The sequence below is a fragment of the Callorhinus ursinus genome, unplaced genomic scaffold (assembly GCF_003265705.2).
Source record: "Callorhinus ursinus isolate GAN/ISIS: 27379988/994484 unplaced genomic scaffold, GSC_fseal_2.0 scaffold3, whole genome shotgun sequence".
NCBI classification, from domain to species: Eukaryota; Metazoa; Chordata; class Mammalia; order Carnivora; family Otariidae; genus Callorhinus; species Callorhinus ursinus.
The window spans coordinates 28,705,568-28,732,283 of record NW_027397065.1 but is presented as its reverse complement, the minus strand read 5'-3'; the positions used below and the strand labels follow the sequence as shown (position 1 = coordinate 28,732,283).

At 40.4% G+C, this 26,716-nt stretch overlaps 1 protein-coding gene across 4 annotated transcripts in view; it reads left to right on the top strand.

Moving 5' to 3' along the window:
* Nucleotides 1-24,486, top strand: part of FAF2 (Fas associated factor family member 2) — a 78,806-nt gene extending 54,320 nt beyond the window's left edge. For all 4 annotated transcript variants that reach the window (XM_025867000.2, XM_025867001.2, XM_073889695.1 and 1 more), the window contains 9 exons: nt 5,862-5,996; nt 8,107-8,183; nt 10,741-10,879; nt 12,477-12,562; nt 12,859-12,950; nt 14,583-14,760; nt 15,712-15,883; nt 16,580-16,723; nt 21,330-24,486. In XM_025867000.2, coding sequence (XP_025722785.1) covers nt 5,862-5,996; nt 8,107-8,183; nt 10,741-10,879; nt 12,477-12,562; nt 12,859-12,950; nt 14,583-14,760; nt 15,712-15,883; nt 16,580-16,723; nt 21,330-21,512 — 1,206 coding nt within the window. In that variant the 3' untranslated portion in view covers nt 21,513-24,486. The remainder of the gene's footprint in view (nt 1-5,861; nt 5,997-8,106; nt 8,184-10,740; nt 10,880-12,476; nt 12,563-12,858; nt 12,951-14,582; nt 14,761-15,711; nt 15,884-16,579; nt 16,724-21,329) is intronic.
* The last annotated feature ends 2,230 nt before the right edge of the window (nt 24,487-26,716 follow it).

Sequence of the window (26,716 nt, the reverse complement as noted above, 5' to 3'; positions counted from 1 at the left end):
TCTCAAACTTTTTTTCATGCCACTGTTTACACTTAAGAATTATTGAGGACTATAAATAAAATATTAGAAAAAAAGAATTATTGAGAACCTCCATAGAGCTTCTGTTTATATTGGTTTTGTCAATTGATATTTATTACCATATTACAAATTAAAACTGAAAAATTTTTAGTTCATCTTAAAAATAATAAACTCATTACATGTTAATGTAATACATAAATTTTTGCAAATCTCTTTAATGTCTGGCTTAGTAAAGAAAAAAACTGGATTTTCATCTGTGCTGCCTTTATTCTGCTGTGATACGTCCGTTGTGATATATAAAATGTTGAAGTATGTGAAGAAAATCCAGTTTCACCCAATTATAGTTAGCATTGGGAAGAGTATTTCAGTTGCCTTTCCAGATAACCATGGATGTTCTCTGATACTATGGGAGTTTCTTAAGGGTTAGTTGTAATATGAATTTGAAACCATATGAAGGACCTTTTCATTCTCCTTTACATTGAAATCTATTGATCTGTATTGCATTTTGTTTTTTGTTTATTTGTTTTTTTAGTTTCTTATGATTGGTCTTTTTTTAAAGATTTATTTTATTTTAGAGAGTGAGTGAATATGCGAGCTGGGGGAAGGAGCAGAGGGGGAGGGACAAGCAGACTCTGCGCTGAGGGCAGAGCCTCCCTTGGAGCTCAGTTCCACAGCCCTGAGATCATGACCCCAGTTGAAATCAAGAGTTGGATGCTCAACTGACTGAGCCACCCAGGTGCCCCATAAATGGTCTTTATAATGTAGTTAGTAGTTTGAAACACAATTTTCTGGGCGCCTGGGTGGCTCAGTTGGTTAAGCGACTGCCTTCGGCTCAGGTCATGATCCTGGAGTCCCTGGATCGAGTCCCGCATCGGGCTCCCCGCTCAGCGGGGAGTCTGCTTCTCCCTCTGACCCTCCCCCCTCTCATGTGCTCTCTCTCTCTCATTCTCTCTGTCTCAAATAAATAAATAAAATCTTTAAAAAAAAAAAAGAAACACAATTTTCTGAGGGGCATCACTTTTTTTTCAGTTCTTTTTTTGAGGTCTAGCCTTAATTTTTATTTATTTTACTTAAAAATGTTTTTTTATTGAGGTGTAATTGACATATAACATTATATTAATTTTAGGTGCACAACATAATGATTCGGTATTTGTATATATTGCAAAATGATCACCACAGTACGTCTGGTTAGTGTCTGTCAACATACATAGTTACAGATTTTTTTTTCTTGTGATGAAAACTTTTTAAGATCTACTTTTCTTTAGTTCATTACCTCCCATCATCCTTGAAGCCCACTGGCTACTCCCCTCTTGCTTTGTGCCTTGACCTTGCCTATGGAGAGAATATTTGGGAATAGGTGGCTTCAGGATGCTGGATCCAGTCATCTTTTTCTTAAGTTATACCTCTAGTCCTTCTTTCTCGTTTTGAACTTCCCCCATACCTGTTTCCCAAGAATAAACTGTTCTTTAAAGGCTTTCATGAGTCAGAAATGGAATTGGCAGCAGCAGCTATCAGGTAAGCTATCTGGTGTCTGCCACCTGCTTTCTCCACCCCATTACTTCTGTAGGTATTGTTGTCTTCTGTAGAAAGCCAGGCCATGAGCACCAGTTTTAAAGAGGAAACCCAAGCACATCTAACAGGGTAGTGCTGGTGGTTGGCAGGAGGCTCTCAGTTCTCTGCCACGTGAAATGCTCTATAGGACTGCTTGAGTATTCTCCCAACATGGCAGTTGACTTCATGTCTAACTTGACTCTCTGTCTGTGTCTGTGAAGAACAAGACAAAAGATCATAGGGGAAGGGAGGGAAAAATGAAACAAGACAAAACCATAGAGGGGAGACAAACCATAACAGACTCTTAATCTCAGGAAACAAACTGAGGGTTGCTGGAGTGGAGGTGGGTGGGAGGGATGGGGGAGCTGGGTGATGGACACTGGGGAAGGTATGTGCTATGGTGAACGCTGTGAATTGTATAACTGTGATGAATCACAGACCTGTACCCCTGAAACAAATAATATATGTTAATAATAATAAATAAAAAGACTACTTCTGGTCTCTCCTTCACCATCCTGGGCTTTGTGCTTCCCTTGTCAGTCCCCTCCCTAAGGTCCCACTGAAAAGTGATTGACATTGCACTTTGTAAGGATCCCCTTTGGCCATTGGATGATTTCATAACTTCAGGCATTGGTTATTTGGAAAATAGTGTTCACTGAATTAATATAGATCTTCCAAATATTGTTGCATTTTACTATATAATTTCATGTATTAATAGCACCACCATACTCATAGGAAAAGCTTTTAAAAGGTATTAGGAAATTGCCAAGTTTACAGTGGCAAATACAAGTTCTCCAGAATTTTTGCCTGGAAGTTGTGATTTATAATTGACAACAATTGCTGTCATTACCCCCAAAAGAAACCCCATACCCTTTAGCTATTATCCACCTACTTCTATCCCTCTCTGCTCCTAAGCAACTATTAATCTACATTCTGTTTATAGATTTCCCTTTTCTGGACTTTCATATGTAGCATGTATCAGTACTGCATTCCTTTTTTTGTATTGTAAAATGTACATAACAAAAAAGTTTACCATTTTAACTGTTTTTAAGTTTACAATTTTGTTGCATTAAATACATTTACATTGTGACAGTGGTAACACTGTCCATTTTCAGAACTTTTTCATCATCCCAAACTGAAACTCTGTACCTATTAAACAATTATTTCCCATTATCCTCTTTCCCTGCCTCTGGTAACCATAATTCCACTTTTTGTCTCTATAGAATTTGGCTATTCTAGATACCTCATGTAAGTGGCATCAGACAATATTTGTTCATTTGTGTCTGACTTACTTCACTTAGCATGTTGTTTTCAATATTTATGCATGTCATAGTATGTATCAGTACTTCATTCCTTTTAATGTCAAATCCCATTCCCTTGTATGAATATACCACAGTTGATAAATGCTTGGGTGTTTCCACTTTTGTCCAATATCAGTAATGTTGCAGTGAACATTAGTGTACAGGTTTTTGTGGAGATGATGATTTCATTTCTCTTGGGTGTATACCTAAGAGTGGAATTGCTGAATCCTATGGCAACTCTATGTTTAACCTTCTGAAGAACTGCCAGACTGTTTGCAAAGAGGCTATACTATTTTACATTCCCAACAGTGGTGTATGAGGGTTCCAATTTCTCTACATCCTTACCAACATTTGTTAGTATCTTATGTGAAGTACTATCTTGTGATTTTGATTTGCATTTTTCTGATGGCTAATTATATAGAGCATGTTTTTATGTGCTTGTCAGTTATTTGTATATCATCTTTGGAGCCCTTTGCCCATTTTTAAATTGGGTTATTATCTTTTTGATGATGAGTTGTAAGGGTTTTTAATATTTTCTAGATACCACACTCTTACAGATACATATAAATCTTTTCTTCTTTTCCAAGGGTTGTCTTTTGATTCTCTTGGTAGTGTCTTTTTTTTTTTGGATGCACAAAAGTTTTTAGTTTTGATGAAAGTCCAGTTTATCTAATTTTTTTGTTTGTGCTTTTAGTGTCATGTCTAAGGAACAGTTGCCTCATACAAGGTCATGAAGATTTTTGTCTTCTTTTATGAGTTTTATAATTTTAGCTCTTACATTTGGGTCTTTGATGTATTTTGAGTTAATTTTTGTATATAGTGTGATTTAGTTCAAGTTCTTTTTTTTTTAATTAATTTTTTTTGATGTAGTGTTCCATGATTCATTGCGTTTAACACCCAGTGCGTGCCCTCTTTAATACCCATCACCAGGCTAACCCATCCCCCCACCCCCTCCCCTCTCCATAGTCTCTCATGTTTTGTCTCCTCCTCCGATTCCCCCCCTTCATTTTTCCCTTCCTACTATCTTCTTTTTTTTTTTTTTTTAACATATAATGTATTATTTGTTTCAGAGGTCCAGGTCTGTGATTCATGTCTTACAGAATTCACAGCACTCACTATAGCACTTACCCTCCCCAATGTCTATCACCCAGCCACCCCCTCCCTCCCACCCCCCACCACTCCAGGAACCCTCAGTTTGTTTCCTGAGATTAAGAGTTCTTCATATCAGTGAGATCATATGATACATGTCATTTCTTTTGCATGTCACTATCCAGTTATCCCAGCATCATTTGTTGAAAGACTGCTCTTTCCACATCAAATTGTGCCTTAATACTCAAAAATATGAAAACTTAGAGAACTACCTGATGTTAGTCACACTGCAACGTTTAAAGCCAGCTGTCATGGTTAGAGAGCACACAAGTTCTTAAAATCCACTTTCACTTCTGACAATAACTGCAGGTTCAGGAATTTCCCAAAACCACCCTCAGGTTTGATAATTCACTGGAAGAGTTCTCTAAAAGCTGTTATACTTGGGTTATAGTTTATTACAGGTAAAGGATATAGATTAAAATCAGCTAAAGGAAGAGACATCTAGGGCAGAAACTTTTTTTTTTTTTTTAAGATTTTATTTATTTATTCATGAGAGACAGAGAGAGGTAGAGGGAGAATCAGGCTTCCAAGGAGCAAGGAGCCCGATGTGGGACTTGATCCCAGGTGCCTGGGATCATGACCTGAGCCGAAGGCAGACGCTTAACCATCTGAGCCACCCAGGTGCCCTCTAGGGCAGAATCTTGAATTCTAAACACAAAGCTTCCATATTCCTCTTTCATGGAATCAAAGATTTGTGACATTATACATGAAATATTGCCAACCAGGGGAGCTCATCTCAGCTTCAGTGTCCAGAGTTTTCATTGGGGCTTCATTACATGGTCATGATTGAATTGATTGGTTGCCTACTATTGAGCTCAGTCTCCAGATCAACTGATAACTCATTACACAAAGTCCCCACCCTAAACCATATGGTTGGTCTTTCTGGGGTGACCATTCTCACCCTAAGATCTGGTAACAAAGACACTTCTATCGGTTGTAGATTATCTCCCGGAATCCAAGGCCCAAAACCAGATCTCTCTTTGGTAGGGCCGAATTTTTTACAACGCTGGGACAAATACCATTTTCTGGGGCAGAGTTAAGAAGAGAGTAAGGTTTTTGGCGGATGCCTAGGTGGCTCATTCGGTTAAGCGAACGACTCTTGGTTTTGGCTGAGGTCATGATCTTGTGGTCGTGAGATGGAGTCCCGTATGGGGCTCCACACTTAGTGGGGAGTCTGCTTAAGATTCTCTCCCTCTACCCATCCCCCTACTCATGTGTACTTGCTCTCTCTTTCTCAAATAAATAATCTTTATTAAAAAATGAGAATAAGGTTTTTTATTGAATATTCTGTCAGGAATTATATTGGGATCTTTATATATGGACATCTCATTAAATTTTTCCAAATTAACCCTGAGAATACTGTTCCTTCGTTTTGCAAATGAGGAAACTGAGGCTCATAATCCAAGCGACTATTCTGAGTGGTAGAGCTAAAATTCAGACCTAAGTTTCTTTGTTCCAAAGCCAAGCCCTCCATCAAACTGCTCATTATGACTGCTCCTTTGCACAGCTCTAGGGGCAGTTTCTACATTGTATTCTCCGTGGATGGCTTTCCTTCCTACAGTGAAGCACATTGGATCCCAGCCACCCTTAATAACACATACCATCTGAATAAAAGCAGTTGTATTTGCTGCATAAATAGAGCTTCCAGACAAGTTTCTTGGACTCCTGTAAATTCTGGAGCTATCACCACACATTGCCTCCCAGCATAGCAAGTTAAAGGTCTATAAAGATCTACTCATCAGGTGATCCTTTTTGAAACACGAAGCAGTGGTTGCTTCATCTTTTCTTCTGGGTTGCTTTGAGTGTCACTGAAACTCTTAACTGCTCTTTTTTCCTTCTCAGGCTGCTGTACAGGACCGATTGAATGAGCAAGAAGGTGTACCAAGTGTTTTCAACCCACCTCCATCCCGACCCCTGCAAGTTAATACAGCTGACCACAGGATCTACAGTTATGTTGTTTCGAGACCACAACCAAGGGCAAGTTACTTTGTAGCTGCAATTTCCCCCTTATTTTACAAGTCCATTCACTAGGTTGTATTGATCTCTGTATGACAGGAGTAAAGGAAATAATTCAGAATGTGAACCTGTTAGCTAGACTGGCTCCTTGGTAGATTTATTGGGTTTATCATTTTCCCTTGATTCCTCAATGAATTGATACGGTAAGTATCTTTTTTTTTTTTTGCTAGTTATTTGAAGAGTTTTGTGTACCTTGTTTTGAGTACACAGTTTTATTTACATGTCTAAAAATGTTTGCTACATGTTCAATAGATCTTTCACTTTTTTTTTTTTCCAAGATTTTATTTTAAGTAGTCTCTACACCCATCGTGGAGTTCAAACTCAAAACCGTGAGATCAAGAGTTACATGTCCTGCCACTTGAGCCAGGCACTCCTAGGTCTTTCACTTTCACTTTTAAGTTAGAATGTTTACTTGGTTCTTTGTTGCTTCATTTTACTTAATTTTAAGCTACTTCTGGGGAAGTTACTTAGAATTTTTATGGAGACCTTGGCCACATCTTTGAAATTAGTCTTGAAGGGCTAGTAGCAGGGAGGTGATGGTGTTCCTTTAAATTCAACAGGCATTTAAGAGTGCTCCGTTGTACCTGGTATTTTCCTGTTGGTGATCCAGGTATGAATAAAGAGCCAGTCATCCCCCTTCAAATTGCTCTTGTAGTCTAATTAGGAAAGTCAGCTATGTATACTAATAATGAACTGCAGAGGACTTTTTTTTTTTTTAAGGTTGTTATTTATTTATTTGACATATATAGAGAGAAAGAGAGAGAGAGAGAACACAAGCAGGGGCCACTGCAGGCAGAAGGAGAGGGAGAAGCAGGCTTTCTGCTGAGCTAGGATCCCGACGCAGGGCTCAATTCCAGGACCCCAGGATGATGACCTGAGCCAGAGGCAGACGCTTAACCAACTGAACCACCCAGGCGCCCCTTCAGAGGACTTTTTGGAGTTTCTCTTTCTTATTCTTGGAGTTACACTCAACCTCTTTTTTTTTTTTAAGATTATATTTATTCATTTGAATGAGAGGGAGAGACACAGTGATAGAGGCAACACAAGCAGAGGGAGTGGGAGAGGGAGAAGCAGGCTTCCCACTGAGCAGGGAGCCCAACGTGGGGCTTAATCCCAGGACCCTGGGATCATGACCTGAGCTGAAGGCAAGATGCTTAACTGACTGAGCCACCCAGGCGCCCCTATGCTCAACCTCTTATATGTGGATTTAGAATTCCAAAAAAGCACCCTCTCTAACCTTGCAGCAGTTAGAATTTACTCCATTATCATACATTTTTTTGTGTGGAGTACTTGACAACGTTATAAAAATGGGGTTTCTAACTGGTTGCATGGGGCATTCTGAAGTAGAAGAAAACAGGTTCCTAGAGCAATTATATGACTCCAGAAATTCTGTATATGCCTAATATTTCCTCAGTTTGTTTTGGGCTTGACTCAGTGTTTGCGACCCTAATGTCAGCCATGGGGCTTCAGCGCTCCCTGGCCATAGACACAGGGAACGTCTCAGGTTAACACTTTATGACATAGGAGAAATGCTTTGTAAACTATAGAGCCCCATATATATTCTAGTTAATAATAAAAGCAATAATCATTGCTAAAATAATAATTAGTATTATTACTAAGATTGGCAGCTATATGGGGATTTATAATTGTGGTTAATGTAATTATTTGTCATTTATATACAAATGTCCAAGGTAGTGATGGTGGTTATCTTTCTTGTTACTTATGTATACCATATTTTAATGTGTAAATCTGAAAAGGAAAGAATGAATGTTTAGGATTAGGGAGGCATACTTGTGATTAAATTTGACAACTAGTATAAGTAGCTGCAGAAAGTGTTGAAGCAGATTTAATACAAAAATTATGTGATAAGAAAAATATGATGGTATTAGATGAAATGAGATGAAACGCAGTTGGTCTTTAAGAAGGATGATGGAGCCAGGAAGAGGGAACCCATATTGTGGAGGGAGGAATCATGTGAAAGAACAAAAAAAGAGTAAAAATCTGAACTAGTCATTTTGTAGGGTGTTAGGGATTGAGAGAATGGTGTCTAACTTTGTTTTTGGAATTTCAGGGGCTGCTTGGATGGGGTTATTACTTGATAATGCTTCCATTCCGGTTTACCTATTACACAATACTTGATATATTTAGGTATGTACATTTGTATTTATGCGTCAGTAGCAATAGGGCAGACTTTGGAGTTGAAACATAGACCAGAATAATAAGGTTTATGCTCTGTCAGTTTTGACTTGCTAATTTGTCATCACATTGAATACTCTTCCTGAACAATCTTTTAATATAGTATGACAATATTTTAAATTGATCAAACATAACAGATGTTGTGAAATGGAACGGTTTTAAATTAACCCTGTAAAGTAGTCTTGCTTGTTGTTCTCAGGGTCAGTCTACCTACATTATCATTATCCTCCCTCCCATCATGTTTGTCACCTCTACATTCTCTAGTTAATCTTCACACCCTTTTCTTTCTAACAACCATTATCTAGTACACTCCTTGTAACTTTTACCCCTAAACCTAATCTGACTTCATCTGACTATTCATAATCCCAACAAACTTTCTTGCCCAGAGATTACCCATTTTTCTCCCCACCCACAACAGTTTTACCTCTCAGACACTGCTGTACATTCTCCTCTGTCCTGGCAACCCAAGGTTGCTGACACTGGCACCCTTTCATATGTATACCCCCTTGATTCACACTTCCACTTTTCTTACTGCTTCCTTCATGTACCATTTAGAGAGCTCAGCACTGGAAGACAAAGAGGGGCCAGGGCTAGAAAATGTCAAAGGGGACCAAGTTTCTGGCATATCAGTCTTGGGGCATCTGGTCTAGAGCTGAGTAAATGAACCCCATACCTAGACTTTATGGGGAACTAAAATGTTCTATGGGCATCCGGGGCAACAGATGGAGCTAGAATATGTGGTCTGGGCCTTGCATACAGGGCAACCTGTATTTCCCCCCATATATGGAAAAGCTTTGCCTTGCTCTAGAGAGCAGAGGCTGTGGAGGTGAGGACCCAGCAGGCGTAAAAGTGCAAGGATCAGGTAATACCTTTTACCTTGACTGCCTGGTGTTTTAGGAGTCTGCCTGCTTAATGACTTCTTTGCTTTAGCAAAATTCTTATTGGTCACCAGTTAATCAATTGGTACTTTTTCCATCTTTATTTAAAATGGGCACTTTATTTTAAAAATGGGCACATATAAACCGTTAAAATCATAACAAAGATTGAATTGAGATTTTTTTTTTTTAAGAAAGCTGATTATCCTGAATTATGTAGGCCATGGGAATATATTGTAATTAGAAAGAAAGAAGTGACAGCTTTTATCCATTTGTTCATCGAAATTTGAAAACTTAAAAGAGTAATAAGATAGTCTTAAATACTTAATTTCAGAGAAAGTTATCAAAATATCAATCTTCTTAAGGATTTCTAACCACTCCCCCACATATACAACTTCTTACATTTTTTAATTTCCTCTGGAATGTTTGAGTCAGTTAATTTGATTTGATTACTCAGGAGAATTTCTAAGTGAAATTGTATACACATGGGGAATTTGAGAGGCTAAGGAATTGGCTCAGTATTTGGTAAGGAAAGTGTCATAGTTTAGTCACCTTTTCTGTGCTGAAAATGCCTCAAGTATGTTAATATTGTTTGCTTTCCTTGGGAAAAAGTATGCATGGCATGTGTGACTAATTTTAATGCAACTGTATCATCCAAACAACTTGTTTAATGTTATGTAGCACATTGACTTATCAAAACTCTGTTCATTGCCTCCTCTGGAAACCCAAAGGATAAATAAGTGGTGCTATACAAATATGATAAGGTAGGCTCTTTAGAAACAGATATGTGGTATCATCCTTAACCTGACAATAGCTGCCAGGTCTCCAAATCTACCAGTGTACTCTATCTAGATCAGTTTTATAACTTCCTTCATGGATGCCATTAACCATAAACCATTAAGCAGAATTTTACTTGCCCCCTTGAAAAGCAAGTAAATCATGACCGCAGGTTCCAGGTTTGAAGCCTGTCCATAATTTGAATAGCTTGGGAGTATGCACTAAAAATTCAAAATCCCAGGACAACAGAAAGGAGAGGGGGAGGCAAGTAGGACAACCAGAAAGAGACAGAGCTCTATTCTAGAGCAATGCTATCCAATAGAACTTCCTGTGATAATGGAAACATTCTGTATCTTCACTGTCCAGTGTGGAAGCTACTAACCACATGTGACTGTTGACTACTGAATGTGGCGAGAGTGACTGAGGAGCTGAATTTTATTTAGTTAATTTAAGTTTAGGTAGCCACATGTGGCTAGTGGCTGCCTTATTAGACAGTGCCATTCTAGAGAGTCTGGGGGCACAGCCTGACCTATGATCTTTTTGGACTGTGTCTTCCTTTCCCAATTTTTCTAGTCCTGAATTTTTCTGCAGAAAACACTCAGGATTTGTTTAGGCCAGTGTTGGAACTTATAATCCTAGTAGTTTACATTTGTCTTGGAACAGGCAGTGGAAAAACCCTTGCTGCTCTGCAGCTTTTGAGCCAGACTCTACTCTCAGGTTTGATGGTCCATTCACAGACCATTCACCTCCTTTTGCTGCCATGCCTCTGGCTCTGTTGTAGGAATCTTTACAAACTGGCCCACTCCATATGCGCTACAGTAAGCCGATTCATGTGATATTTATTCCTTCCTCCCCAGGTTTGCTCTTCGTTTTATACGGCCTGACCCTCGCAGCCGGGTCACTGACCCCGTTGGGGACATTGTTTCATTTATGCACTCTTTTGAAGAGAAATATGGGAGGGCACACCCTGTCTTCTACCAGGGAACGTACAGCCAGGTCAGTGCCACAAACCATATAGATGCCAATTTATTGATATGGTTCTATCCACAAAGGAAAGCATAGCCCAGCACTGATCATTTCATTCTTTTACTCAAGAACCTTAAATACCTCTTCACTGCTTACAGAAAAAGAAAGCCAGCCCTACTTGATCTAATCCAACCTCCTTTTGAGGTTTTTTGTATAACTTGTTTCTCCGTACCCTAGGTTCCAGCTAAACCATTTCCTTAACATACTCTGTACTTTTTCACCTCTGTGCCTTTGCTTTTGCTTTTGCTTTTGCTTTTCCCTCCTCCTGGAATGCCTTACTCACATTTTTGCTAAATGGAAGCTTGCCCAACATCCTTCAACTAGGTCATATCACTCCCTTTGTATACCACTTTCTGATTGATGTGCCCTACCTTGCAATCTAAAATAGTAGTCTTTCCTTTTGTGCTTTCATAGCTTTTTTTGAAAACTTAAAGCAGTTTCACATTCTTCCTTATATTATGGTTGATTATGTTCTTGTTTTATCTCCTATATCAGACAGTAATCCCCTTGAAGGCAAAACCTAAGTCATCTTTGATCCCTCACAGAATTAAATAAGGGCATAGACCATAGACTCAAGGCAGCACATCTCATTCAACCCAAGCCACACAGACCTTTGAACTGTTACCTCTCAGGGGGTGAAAATTATGAGTTCTGTGGGTGTTAGGCATATCTCTAGTTTGCCAGAGAAAAATGTAGAAATAACATTGTGAACATAGTCCAAAAGATGGTTCTACTTCAGCCTTCCAGTATTCCTGAATCTATCTGGTAAAAAAGAAAAATGCTTACTCTTGCTTCCTGCTTTGATTCTCCCATATTGGCTTTTTCTCATAGTTGGTCTCCTCAGTGGCTCTGCTGCCACCCTCCCTACTCAACAAGCATTAAGCACTTACTGTATGCTGGACGGTGTGCTCAATGCTAGAGATGCAGATGTGAATGAGATGGGTACCACTCATGCACCCTCTTAGCTACGATCCTGAGGGTAGACCTCCACTGGTCATTCAGGAAATCTTAATTGAATTATAATGTGCTTAGGATTATGCAAATACAAAAGCATACACAAGAATCTTGAATATTGGCCTTGTCTTTGAAGATCCAACCCTGTGCTCTTTAAAATGCATTTGGGTCCCCCAGTCTCTCATCCCTGCTTGGTATGTGGCCTGGTATCATACTCATCTTTGCAGTATTTTTTATGGAGAAAGATGTTGTATCTGTAAAGTGGCAAAATTCTCACCTCCCCTTTCATGTGGTCAGATTCTCCTGTTTTTATCTTCCTTTAGACTGTGGGAACAGCTGACTTTTCTGTGATTTGTTGGGGACCTTTCTTTGTCAGCCTCTCTACTCTCATGTGCCTAATACAGTTTAAATCCTAACAACACTAAAACCTTTTCATTAAAGCTTTTAGCGTGGACTTTTTGTAGGGAGAAAAATGCCAGGGGTGTGAAGGTAGGAGCCCAGAATCTGATTTCTCGTTCACCTTTTTTCCTCATTTCTCCTTTTGTTCCTTTAGCCTAATTAAAAGCTCAAGGCACAGTCTTCATAATAATTAGTGATCTTCTGTTTCCCACAGGCACTTAATGATGCCAAGCGGGAGCTTCGCTTCCTTTTGGTTTATCTTCATGGAGATGATCACCAGGACTCTGATGAGTTTTGTCGGTAAGTGGATTGATTGTTTATTTGTGTAATTTTTTTTTTATCTGCTGATATTTTGTAGTAAGCAAGTTCTTCTCATGTCTTTTTCTTTTTTTCTTTTTAAAGATTTTATTTATTTATTCATGAGAGACAGAGAGAGAGAGAGGCAGAGGGAGAAGCAGGCTCCCAAGGAGCAGGGAGCCCGATGCGGGACTCGATCCCAGGACCCTGGGATCATGACCTGAGCCGAAGGCAGACGCTTAACCATCTGAGCCACCCAGGCGCCCCGATTCTCATGTCTTTTTCATTCCTCTCCACAGCAACACACTCTGTGCACCTGAAGTTATTTCCCTAATAAACACTAGGATGCTCTTCTGGGCATGCTCTACAAATAAACCTGAGGGATATAGGGGTAAGTTGTATTTCTTTTTCCTCATTGATATTGGTGAGATATCTTTTGAATAATCAGGGAAAACATGCCATTTATTGCATGGTTATTCCATGTTAGACATAGTGCTAGTTAATATTTATACATTATCTTATTTAATCCTCTCAGTAGTCTTGATGGTGGTTGTATTATCTCTACTTTATTGTTTAGGAAACAGGCTCAGAGAGTTTAAGAGACTGGCCCAAGATCATACAGTTAGCAAGCTCAGGTCTGTTAAGACTCTAGCCCATTCTTTACAGGTAACCATTGCCAGGGCCTGTTTTATTTTTAAAACACCCAGTCTTGTCCAGCAACTTGCTTTTAATCTAAATGACTTTTTACTGAGGAGTTTACTGTTGTCATCAGCAATTTTATTTATTTATTTATTTATTTTTAAGATTTGATGTATTTGATTTATTTATATATGAGAGAGAGGGAGAGCACAAGTAGGCAGAGAGGCAGGCAGAGGGAGAGGGAGAAGCAGGCTCTCCACCGAGCGGGGAGCCCAACGAGGGGCTCTATCCCAGGACTCTGGGATCATGACCTGAGCCGAAGGCAGCCGCTTAACCGACTGAACCACCCAGGCACCCCTGTCATCAGCAATTTTAACAGAGCTTCTTGCACAATGAGTTAGTTGTTTGAGTATCTTCAGTGCTGATGGGGATTCAGAAAGTTCAGATCTTTGCTGGCAGTAACTCTTCAGTGGAGATAAGTACTTTTGGAAGTCAGTATAACATATAAAGGTATCCAGTGAAGAAAAATGTAGTTACTTTGCAGCTACTTCTGTTCAGCAGCTTGAGTTATATACTAGCATGCTAGGCACTGTGCTAGATCAGATCCTAAGAATCAAGATGTTTTGCCTACATCTTAAAATCTGAATCTTTACTACTAATTGGTTTTTAAACATCTGATAAGTTTGTACAGCATGCGTTTTGCCATCCTAATATGGCTTTGGGGTGGAGGGTAGTGGATAGAAAGAGACTAAGGATATTTTTTATAGAAGCTTCTAAAATTTCTTCTTTCAAACCATAAGGAAAACATTACTCTGTTATGGTATAAACCTTGATTATTTGGGAAACCAACTTTCTAAAACTCCTTTAGAACAGAAACACTAGCTCTTTTGTTTGAGGGTGAGGTGAGGGAGACATGAGAAAAGGGGTAAGGAAGGGATTGAATAAGAGGAAGAAAAGGCAGAAGACAGTGGAGCTCATCACCAGTGATGTAATGCTGAGGCTTGCAGCCTTATTTCCTTTAGGCTTGACATTTGACATAGGGAAAAATCAGCCTCAGCAGTAGTCGGATTCTTTATAGATCCTTTCTAATCAAAAAGATATTGTCCTTGACCTCTATAGTCTTCTCTAGTATCGTTATGACAGCCACCCCCACCACAGAAGCCTCTCCTATTCTAATCAAATTACCTGGGAATAGAGACACAAAAAGAAAACAACAGCAATGATTAAGAAACTAGAAGGAGAAAAAGGTATTTAGAGAATAAGTGAGATCTCCTTTCTTTCCCAAGTGGGATTAAAACCTTTCTTGCTCATTGTGGAAAGTCTAAGAGTTGATCTGATTCATCCCTAGGGCTGCCCTTGACCTGTTGGCTCTTCTTTCTGTCAGTCTCACAGGCTTTACGAGAGAACACCTACCCATTCCTGGCCATGATTATGCTGAAGGATAGGAGAATGACTGTGGTGGGACGGCTAGAAGGCCTCATTCAACCCGATGACCTCATTAACCAGCTGACATTTATCATGGATGCAAACCAGACTTACCTGGTGTCAGAACGCCTTGAAAGGTACAGGGGAGTTCCTCTCTGGAACAGAGAGACCAGCTACAAATTTGGGTGGCTGACCCAGGGCTACACAGATCCTGACTTACTCTCTGTCTTGGGCAACTTTGAAAACCTTATCCATTTAATGTTAAAATACTTACGTACTTTGAAATAATTCTCCCATCAGGTCATCTGTTCTTGGAGATGTGAATCAAAATAAAGACAAAGCTCTGTGCTCAAGAATGTATATATCATGTCATTTAAAATACCTGAACCATGATCTAAGGAGCTTAAATGTAAAAAATGTGGAATTGTTAGAACTCTTCCCCCGCATTACATAAATAGTGTACATTAATTGTAGAAAATGTCGAAAACACAGAAAAGCACAAAAAAGAAATTTAAAATCACCCATAATCCTACCACAACGTTTAATATTCTGGTGTATTTTATTTTATAGACACATACTCTATCTCATCCACTTCCTCCTACGTATACATAACACTTTTTTGGGAGAGAAAATAGGAAGTACACCAAAATGTTACAGTATTTTCTCTTTGGTTAGTAGAATTCTGAACAAGATATTTCTCCATTTTCCAAATCTTCTAAGATGCACATACGTGGTTTTTTGTTTTATGAAAGCAATATATACAAAAATGCAATAACCCAAAAGGGTATTTAAAAAATGATCTTGATGATTGCTTTTTGGCAATAATATTGTTACTTTTGTTAGAATTGGGGAAAGGATAGTTTTATTTGTAAAGTTAGAAGGGAAAAGCTTACCATTTGTTTTTCTGCCAAATTAAACTGGGAAAAGAGATCGTTCGTTCAAATCCTGCCATGCTCTGCTTTGGAATCCTTTATGGTAGTGTGAAATACTCATCTGTCAAGATTGTCAACTTTTTACCTCCCCAAAAGTTTCAGTATGAGGAAAAAGAGATTGTTCTTTGCCTTCTCTGCGTTTTGATCTGGTCACAGGGAAGAACGAAACCAGACCCAGGTGTTGAGACAACAGCAGGATGAGGCCTACCTGGCCTCTCTCAGGGCTGACCAGGAGAAAGAAAGGAAGAAACGAGAGGAGCGGGAGCGGAAACGGCGGAAGGAGGAGGAGGTGCAACAGCAGAAGTTGGCAGAGGAGAGGCGGCGGCGGGTAATGAACCTGTCTTTACTCCTTGTGATTCCCAAACTGATCTTAAGTGTGAAAGGAAAAAAACTTGAAGACGATGGGATTTGTGGGTGTTTTAATTTCTTGCCATTTTTTATTTTTTAAAGTAAGTTCTATGTCCAGTGTGGGGCTTGAACTCATGATCAAGAGTTGCATGCCCTACTGACTGAGCCAGCCAGCTTGCCCCCTCCTTGCCATTTTTATATTTACTACACTTTCACAAAAAGTATTTTTTAAAATGTTCTTTTGTTTATTAAAAACAAATACATCAGTGAGCAAAAGTCAAGCAAAACAACTCTGTTACATGAAAAGCAAGTATAAATGGATAAGGAGCAGTTCGAAATTCACAGCAATAGTTTTTGTTTCTTAGCAACAGTCAGTGTTAGCTAATTTGGCATTTCATTCATGATCTTTCATCATATATTGCTGCTTGATTATTAGCCAGTGTCTTTTTGCCGTTCCGTTTTTTTCCGATAGGTAAATACCCTAACATAGTTAATAAATAATACATGTGATGCAATAGCACTTTGAATTAGGGTGTTTCTGACTCTTGCCAAGAAAGTTTTTTTTACAATATTAGTCATTCATTTTTCTTCTGGCTACACAGTAAACCTACATGGTGATAGTATTCCTGTTTCCCTGTTGGAGCCATAGCCTCAACTTTGTTTTGTGTCTATACAGAATTTACAAGAGGAAAAGGAAAGGAAATTGGAGTGCCTGCCCCCGGAGCCTTCGCCTGACGACCCTGAAAGTGTCAAGATCATTTTCAAATTACCCAACGATTCTCGAGTAGAGAGACGATTCCACTTTTCACAGTCTCTAACAGTAAGGACCGCCTAAATTGTGTGAAATGTATGTAGGGTCTGGGCTATAGATTTGGAAGCTTTTAAGGACTCTTCAGAGTATTGTTGGTCTATCTGTTGCTCTCATGAACAGGGCAGGAAGGGCTAGGGCAGAGAGAGGAGTGCAGTGAACCATTAGGTTCCTTCAGTTCTAGCTGCCAACTCAAGGGAGCTATTAAGATTTTCTTTCATCATGTTTGAGTTCTGAAGTGTACCTTACCGAGAAGCTCCACAAAAGGCTTGGGTATTTAAGGTGGGAGGCTCTTCCATGCTGCTCAACTCACATTGGCTTCAGAATCCCACCAGAACCCCTTGTTCTGTCTCCACAGAAAACTCTGTCTCCATTGACCTAAAAGCACCAGAATTACACATCTGAATATAAATGCATGTACAGTTTGCATTCAGTTGTCGCTCTCCCTTTCTATCCATTTAGCCCATAAGAAGCCCCACTTTGTGGATCTACCTTGTATATTTGGTATCTAGAAGTAAATAGTGTTTCCATAGGGAAATGGTTAAAAGCAGTCTTTAGAGTCTTACAGAATGATGGGGTTGCCTGGGTGGCTCAGTTGGTTAAGCCTCTGCTTTCAGCTCAGGTCATGATCCCTTAAGTCCTGGGATCAGGGCCGTGTGTTGGGCCCCTTGCTCAGCGGGGAGTCTGCTTCTCCCTCTCCCTCTGCCTCTCCCCCACTCATGCACGTGGGCTCTCTCTCTGTCTCTCAAATAAATAAAATCTTTTAAAAAATGAGGATCAAATTTTCATTCTGAGATTAATAGATCTGTTTTCTTGGTCGATGTACTTTGTTGACTCAATTTCTTCATCTGTAAAATGGGTATGATAATAGGTACTCTATAATAGGATTGTCGTTAGGATTAAGTTCATATGTAAAGGGCTCAGCATTGTGCCTGGCTAGTAGTAAGCACTCAAATGCTAACTATTTTTTTTGGTATTTATAACCAAAAGGAAATTTCTGTTTATATTGATAGTTGATATGTTGTCTTTCCAAATTTACCAACTGTAGTAGATTCTGCCATTTCCCTGATCACTCGAAATAGTCAAGAGTAAACTGCATCATAGAAATGAGAATGCACTATAGTCAAGTGAGGCCAGGTAGCACATTTATTAGTTCTCCTGTTTAAGTAAAGGTTGGACAAGTTGCAGAATCTTTTACAGGGCCTCAGATACCTCATCAGTTAAATGGAAATATAGTCTTCCCTTTGATAACTTTAAGCTGAAGATACCTCAGGCTAGGCACTCTAGGGGTTATACAGATGAGTGAGACATGGTCTGGAATTCATGGAGCTTACGGCCAGTAGGGAATTAAGACTCAGAGTTAATACGATGTAAAAAGTGAGGCATCCTGGTGAGAGAAAAGTGAGTAGCTTTCTCATTTTATTTATCTCTCATTTATGCATTTATTTCTATTGAGGGAGGTGCTCACATCCCTAACTTTGGATTCTTAAATTGGGATAACATGAATGAACCTCATAGTACATACCATGTAGTAGGTGGTTACTAAATGTTCATTCGCTCCCCCCTGGTATGTTTCCTAATTACTGAGGTTTGCATTGGATTATAGCTTGCATCCATGTACACTAACAGTTTCACATCATAGTACACCTGAGCTTTATGGAGCTTCTACTCCCCAAACTAATTGTGTATGTGAAAAACCTAACAAAAATTAACTCTCTTGAGAGTTTCAAAAGAAAATCTTTTAGAATTATGGAACAGCAATAGACTTCTGGCCGAAGGAGAACCAATCTATTTGTTAACTATTTAATCCTTAAAGACTTTTTAAATTTGTCTTTAAGATTTTATTCATTTGAGAGAGAGAGAGAGTGCTGCACAAGTTGTGGGGGTGGTGCAGAGGGAGAGAGACAAGCAGACTGCCCGCTGAGCTGGGAGCCCAGTGTGGGGCTCGGTCCCAGGACCCTGAGGTCATAACCTGAGCCAAAGGCAGCAGGTTAACCAACAGAGCCACCCAGCCCCACCCCCAGTCCTTGAAGACTCTTTTTTTTTTTTTTTAAGATTTTATTTATTTATTTGAGAGAGAGAGAATGAGAGAGAGAGAAAGCACATGAGGGGGGGAAGGGTCAGAGGGAGAAGCAGACTCCCTGCTGAGCAGGGAGCCCGATGCGGGACTCGATCCAGGGACTCCAGGATTATGACCTGAGCCGAAGGCAGTTGCTTAACCAACTGAGCCACCCAGGCACCCTTGAAGACTCTTAAATAGGTTCTCAGTTTCTAAAAACAAACCTCAGACTGAGAGAAATACTTGGTCATAAGTGGGGATAAGGCTCAGAGATGGAAAAGAAGTATAAAGGAGAAGTGTAGTGATGGTGTGGGCCTTTAACATTCATGGAGTTTATAACATATAACTGAGTAAAGATTTATAGTTTTTCATGCTCTTGCAAACTTTGTGTCATCTTCCTGTGAGATCCCCTCTTCATTCTTAAAAGAGTGATTGTACTGTGAAATACTCAGTTTGCACAAAGCTTAGCTCTTGACAGTAGTAAAGTGCTAAGATAGCAAAGAATAAACTGTAGAAAAATCTCCGGGTCTCATGAGTGGGCAGTAAAGTAGCAGGTGACTTTCTATTAAATGAATGCATGTTAGAATCCAAATTGTACTCAGCCCAGGACTCATTTTTCTGTTAGGAACCAAAAGCGACCTCTGGAGGTGATGTACGTTGTCAGTGGCAAACAGAAAATGCCAATTTTAGGGCGCCTGGGTGGCTCAGTTGGTTAAGCGACTGCCTTCGGCTCAGGTCATGATCCTGGAGTCCTGGAATCGAGTCCTGCATCGGGCTCCCTGCTCAGCGGGGGTTCTGCTTCTCCCTCTGACCCTCTTCCCTCTCATGCTCTCTGTCTCTCATTCTCTCTCTCAAATAAATAAAAATCTTTAAAAAAAAAAGAAAATGCCAATTTTATACCAGCGTTGTGTATTTATAAGCAAGATCAAAAAGGAAACAAAATGTTGTTTAAAGCCTATATTGGGTGCGCCTGGGTGGCTCAGTCGTTAAGCGTCTGCCTTCGGCTCAGGTCATGATCCTGGGGTCCTGTGATCGAGCCCCGCATCGGGCTCCGTGCTCAGCAGGAAGCCTGCTTCTCCCTCTCCCACTCCCCCTGCTTGTGTTCACTCTCTCACTGTGTCTCTCTCTGTCAAATGGATAAGTAAAATCTTTAAAAAATAATAAAAAAAATTTAAAAATTAAAAAAAAAATTAAAAACAGGGAGTCTGACGTGGGGCTCAATCCCAGGACCCTGGGATCCTGACCTGAGCCAAAGGCAGATGCTTAACAACTGAGCCACCCAGGCACCCCTGGATCGTGCTTTTTAAATATCATTGTCCATTAAGAAGAACCAGGGCTCCTTGGAAAAATGGCTGATTCCAGAGCTGGGGCAGGAAAACACAAGATCAGTCTGGAATACCTTGGGCCAGAAAGCAACTAATTATTCAAAAAATGATGGAAACTTGCCACAAAGACATACAAGCCATCTTGGATGGGCTCTTTTGACTCCCATCTGGAACATTTGAATATTGAAATAAATACTGTAACATTATAACCTACTGAATAAAATAGGGAATCATGACTCTGTGTTAATATAAATTAAATAAGTTGAAAGTTTGAGGAATAGATATCTCTGTAGTTTCAAAGTACTTCCCCACAAGATCTCTTTACAAAGGAGAAAGGAATGGCTTCAGCAGTGGAGAAGCCTGGCAGTCACCACTTTAACGAAGGGATCAAAGTGCACATTATAGGTACTGGGGCAAATCGGAATTGTGCTCCAGCTAGATAGGATGCATTTAGTAGAATGCAGCATCATTTCTTTAACACTTCTGCCAAAGAAAGTACCTGGAATCTAATCGTGAGTACACATTAGACAAACAAATTGAGAGACATTCTGCAAAATGATCAGTAATCTTTAGAAGTGTCAAGGTCATGAAAGTCAATGAAAGACTAATAAGGATTTGTTCCAGACTAAAGGAAGAGACTTAGAAGATGTAACAATGAAATAGAATACATAATCCTAAACTGGATGCTTTTGCTATAGAAGGCAACTAGCAAAACCTGAAAACTTTAATAATAATTTAATATATATTGTTATGTTGCAGCATTAATGTGCCAGTTAAATTTCCTGTGTTTTGAGGGCTGTATTATCGTTATGTAGGAGATTCTCCCGTTTATAAGACAGACACAAGTATTTTGGGGGTGACAGGACATCAGGTTGGCAGCTCATTCTCAACTGGTTCAAAGAAAAAAATTCTGTGTTCTGTACTTCCACTGTTCTGTAACTCTCTGATTATTTCTAAGTAAAAAATTTTTAGCTCCATAGCAGGTTGTCAAGGAAAAAAACAGATGAATCACTTCAGAAGTAGGACTAGCATGGGGCTGTGTAATCTCTTAAAAGAGCTGCCCTACGTATTTGCTCTGTGAAATGGAAGGACCTCACAATAGAATTCCAGTGTCATGCGATGACTTAATATTTAGAGTCATCCTGGAGAGAGCTGGCGAGGGGATATTTGATTTCATCGTTGTGTTGTCTGTCTTTGTCTTTCTCTCACTGCCCTTTTTCTATATGATCTGCAGGTAATCCACGACTTCTTATTTTCCTTGAAAGAAAGCCCGGAAAAGTTTCAGATTGAAGCCAACTTTCCCCGGCGGGTGCTGCCCTGCATCCCTTCAGAGGAGTGGCCCAACCCCCCCACGCTGCAAGAAGCAGGACTCAGCCACACAGAAGTTCTTTTTGTTCAGGACCTAACAGATGAATGACATTTTTTCTTCCTCTCCCCTCCTACCCTAATCCCTAAAAGAAATGGAAAAACAAAACAAAAACAAAAAAAAAAGAGAGAAATTCATATTATTATTATTATAATACAATATTTTTTTTAAAAGACTGCTGCATCCTAAGGAAGGATCAGAAACCATGCTGCCTAAAAGAGTCACCACCTGTGTGCGCGCACACGAGGTCAGCAATGAACGTTTGCGCTGGTGAGCCCACCCTCCCCTACTGCCTCTGCACCACGCACCTTCCAGCGAAAGGAGACTCTTCACCTCCAACCCAGTCATTGTCCCTACTGGGGAAGGGGACAGTCCCACTAGTTCTCATTCGTTCTTGCTTTTATGGAAAATAAAAGTGAAAAAACCTCCATCATCCAGCTACTGCAGCATCTCCTAAAGACTTGCTTCTCCCACCACCGGAGAAGAGAGGGAAGAGAAGACACAGAACAGAGATGTTCCTTGAACTTCCCACAATTTATAAATAACTTCTAAATGTTTTCTGTTGCTTTGTAATGACCAAAGGAATGAGGCTGACATAGGTGTTTTTTTTCCTTAACTTTATTTGATAAGAGCCAATTCTTAAGCCCATGAGTTCATGCCCTGGGCTCCTTAGCCCACAGAGTGTAATAAAGGTGCCCTGGGCTGGTTTGTGCTTATTTCTGCCATTGTTCCTCTCACATTCCCAGAGAGGTGGTTCTTTTTGGTACAACTCTTGCTGTCCTTTTTTGCTATCTATGTGCCCCCCCTTTGAGTATTGGGAGGAAATCTGGGTTCGTTGCCCCACAAAGTCTGTACAGATACACCCATATATGCGGCGTGAACTCTGTGTATACTCACTATACACTTGGAATCTGTACCCAGGTGGTTATTACAGGATCTGAACCAAAGGATAGCGACTCTTCATTCCTCTTCTGACATGTGCATGCTCTCCCTTCCCAGCCCTGAGCTTTCCTGAACTGCCAAGCTTGGTGTTTCCCAAAGGAGTAGCAGGACCTATGGTAGAGCCTGTGTAAACTGTTGGAAGGCACATTTAGTTTCTGATGTAGCCACCTGCTGGAGGCAGTTTTTAATCCTCTCTATTGCTGTGTTGAAGTAATAGGGTTTTTTAACCTCTGGATATCTGTTCTGTGGTTGAGTTTATGGTAATAGGTACATGGGTCAGGCCATGTATTAACAGATGCCAGCATGAGCTGGCAAATATTCCAAAGTGTTCTACAGCTAGACTGGTGCAGACTCGTAACACTGCAACCTACTGAAGTAACTGTAGTTCTAGCATGCTGTGAGGCCAGGGGTTCATATCGAGATAAAACGTAACTTGGTAGATTTGCAGTTTCCAAAGGCTTTCTCTCTTGCTTACCTAAAGTCTAAGGGCCACTCTTTTAGGTAGCAGTGATGTGTCTTCTCTTCTCTGTAGCCCTCAGGGGTTAGGGGGCAAACACCAAGGAACAGAGTAAGGAACCTTACACAAAGCACCTGGGGAACCTGGGAATTTCCCAGTGGCCTTGGCACAGGTGTCTAGAACATGATCTTTAGGAAAATTTAATTCTGCTCCTGGCTGCCTATTATTCCACTTTGTTTCCTGCTGCCTGGAGCCCAGATGAGTGGGAAATCACTGACCGACTGTTGTGTTGTCATGAAAGGAATCTGGAGTGAATACCAGGATAAAGCATATTCTCCACTCAACCTTATGTGAATTCTGCTTCCTGCTGACAACCATGCAAAGAGGAATTTTTCCACTTAACTTGGAGCCTCCCTCCTTGTTGAACTCACAGCTGTTTCCCTGGCAGTACACAGGAGGGGATGATATTAAGGGCTTTCGCTAGGTTGGGTATACCAAGTATCTTGCCCATACCTCTTTGGGAAGTTGTAAAACATTTTCCTTAATTCAGTCTGCATCTTATTCTACAATGTGCACTTTATGTCTCTTGCCCTTTTAAAACTTGTTCGGTGAAGGAGGTCAGATGCCAGGATATTAAAAAGTCTGTGTCGGTACAGTTCTTATGATGGCCTACCCAATACTTTAGGTTTCAAGAGGTCTTATCTGAAGCACATGTTCCTTCCTAGTCCATCTTGAAACAGGCCTGCTTTGCTCAGACACCTCCCCCCCCCCAGCTTCCTGTCTCCTTGCTGACCCTAGGGCTGCTGCCTAGGTGCCATCTCCCTTCCTCCTCTGTAAAGGATGCACGTTTTGTCACTTAAAGCCAGTACAATCTGTTACTCCCAAGGACCTCTGGGAACTTGATGGGACCTGCAAGGGAGAAAGTACTGAGAAGTATCTGCAAGGATTTCCTCATTTCCAGATCACCTCTGGGTTATTTCAGCTGTTTATCAAACAGCAAGTCATCAACCTAACAAAAACACTTGGTTCAAGTTGTGTCCTGCAGTCCCAAAACTGTAGTTATAGATTCAGCTGAATAACCATCAGAAATGGCCAAGCAAAGACAACCTGTTGGAGTCAGTTGAATTTCTGCAGCCTCAGTGGGGCCTTTCTGGTCTTTTCTTTCACTTCTGCAGAATTTCCTGCAGCAAATACTTCTTTGTCCTTGTCTTCTTCCACTATGATGTTTGGATAAAATATGACCAGAGGAGAATATTTATCTCTTAAAAAAAGAAAAAGGAACCTAGAATCTTCAACTGAGCGGTCATGAAAATTGCTAATGGTGCCACAGCCAAGGAAAGAGTTTCAGAAAATGACTGTGGGAAGGAGTGATAACCCCCAGAATGCAAAATCAGGGGAGAATTATCTGGTGCTTGAACAAGGAGCTCCACTTTACAACTGGTTTTTTTAGAACTTGTGAGGAACGCAGCAACAGGAAATCCATCCACAAAGGATGCAGTGCCCCAACTTGTACTGCACCTGAATAGTTACGTGATAATTTACTGAAGAAATCTAGTGTACTTTAAATTTTTTTCATAAAAGTTTACATTGTATTGTAGGTTAACATTAAATGTTTTATAACAAAAATCTCCTAACAAGTTGTGGGTCTTTCTGTCCAGAAGAGATGTGGTAGGTATTTTCCTGTGTGTGAAGGAAAGTTTGGGAAGCCATGGGGGTGGGAACGGGGTATTGTATTGCTGAAAAGCAAGGTAGACTCAAAGAAGAGCAAGGAGTTAAAATAGTGTATTTCAGTGAAAGGTGGCAACTTAGTGTGGTGTATCTGGAGCAGACAGATCCAGGTTCAAGCTTGGGCCTTTCTGACCTCAGACAAATTCTTTAGTTTCCCCCAACTTTAAATGAAGTTAGCACTATCTGTTTCAGGATGGGTTTGTAGGTTAATTAAATGTATATCAAGTGCCCAACACAGGTGTCATTGTTCACTTTCTCCATGGCAGTGTGTTTTGAAGGAATATTTTCTTGCAGTTATAACTCGGTTTTATAAGGGATGCCATGTCTCCTGCTAGTACAGACCTATGTCCTTGTGAATGAGTGCCTAAAGAAGAGTCACCTTTGATCTAACGAAGTCTGGACTGTTGGAGCTCCCCTCCTAAGGTATTTTTTGCTTGTTTTTTTTTTTTTCTGAGAGGATATGTAAGTCTTGGTTCTTTGCCTTTCTCTTCCCCACTGTCTGACCTTGCGCAAAGAACTCATTCCTGTGAGCTACAAATTCTTGTCACCTTCAGAGTCTACCTCTGTTGCTTATCTTAAGATGTGGGCTTCCACTTTGTTTTTTTTAAATGTAGATCTTAACTATAAACTAGAACCTAGTCTTCTCAGTCTAGTAAGTCTGCAAGAAGCGTTTGTTCACCTTAGGTCAGAATCCACTTTTAAAAATGAACACTTCACAATTGATTGTGAAACTTATGTGTAAAGCTAAAATTTTTGCCATCAATTAACAGAGTAAAGGAAGATTTGAACTCTGATGCCAGATACGCTTGGTTTCAAATCCCGGCTGTGACCATGGTTTTGGCCAAGTGACCTCAACTCTAGGCTTCAGTTTCATCATCTGTAAAATGGGGCCGGTTATAGCCTTGCAGTCAGGATGAAGTGAATTGCTGCTGCAGTTACCTGGCACACAATAAGTGTTGGGTAAGTAATAGCTCCTAGTACTGTTTTCAGCACAATCTGTAGCTTGCCCACTGCCAACAGTTCATCCTAGATACAGATGAAGGAGAGAAAAAAGGGAGGGGTTAAGTTGACACTTGGCTTATGGGTAGATAATGCCTGACACTTTTTCTTGCCATGCTTCCGGTGTTATAACTCCATGTACTTTTCCCCTGATTGAGCCACCGGCCCCCAAAGTCTCTTCCTCCTGACCATGAGCTCAGCCAACACTGTGCTGAGCTTCTCCTCCCTCTCATGGCTCTGCCTCTACCCTTTGCTGTCTGCCCTTCTTGGTAACTCCAAATGATGGCCCAAACTCCCAGGTTTCTAACCCTGCTAAAGCTGAAACCTGGTTCTCTCTTGAAGACTACCTCAAAAAGCCCTTAAGCAGGTACTGCTCATTTTCCTTAATATCTTGGAACCAGGAAATGGATCTGTATTTCTCTTCTGCCGCTTTGATGCACTGTCATCCAGGACAGTGTTCCTGAAGTGCATGCCATCTGCTTGGACTACTTTATCCTGTTCTGGTTGCTACAGGACATTCCCCAAGATCTTGGCAACTGATACTTTCTTCTCCACCAGCAACCTAGGTGACTCTTAGATCTACATATGTGGATTTCCTAAAATTCTGGTCCTACTGCTCCTGATTTGACTTGTGTAGCTGCTGAATGTAGTAGAAAGAGGCTTTGAGTCAAACCTCAATTTGAAACTACCCCTTGCTGAGTGCTCTAGGGTGTTTCCTCATCTATAAACATCAAGGCATGGAAAGTTCAGATGCTCTTTAAATGGACTGCTGTCTGTGAAGTGCCTGGTGGTAGGTGGAAGGATGCTTAGTACATGTTTGCTCTCTTTGCTCCTGTCCCTCCCAGCAGTGCTGTGCTTTGAGGTAAGCCTTCACTGTGAACTGCTTCACCCTCAAGACCTCAGAACCAAACCCTTCCTGAGCACAGCCTTTCGTGCTCCTTCACTGTCCCTACACTGCCCATAAGGCCTTTCTGTCCCTCTCCACTCCTCAGTCTCCCTACTAGAATTCTGTTGGTTTCATGCCCCTCTCCACTACAATTCAGTGCTGTCACAATTCGCAGAGTTTAACTGAACCATTTGATTTCTCTCTTGTTCCTTAAGTTGCAGAGTCCTAGCATGTATCACAGTA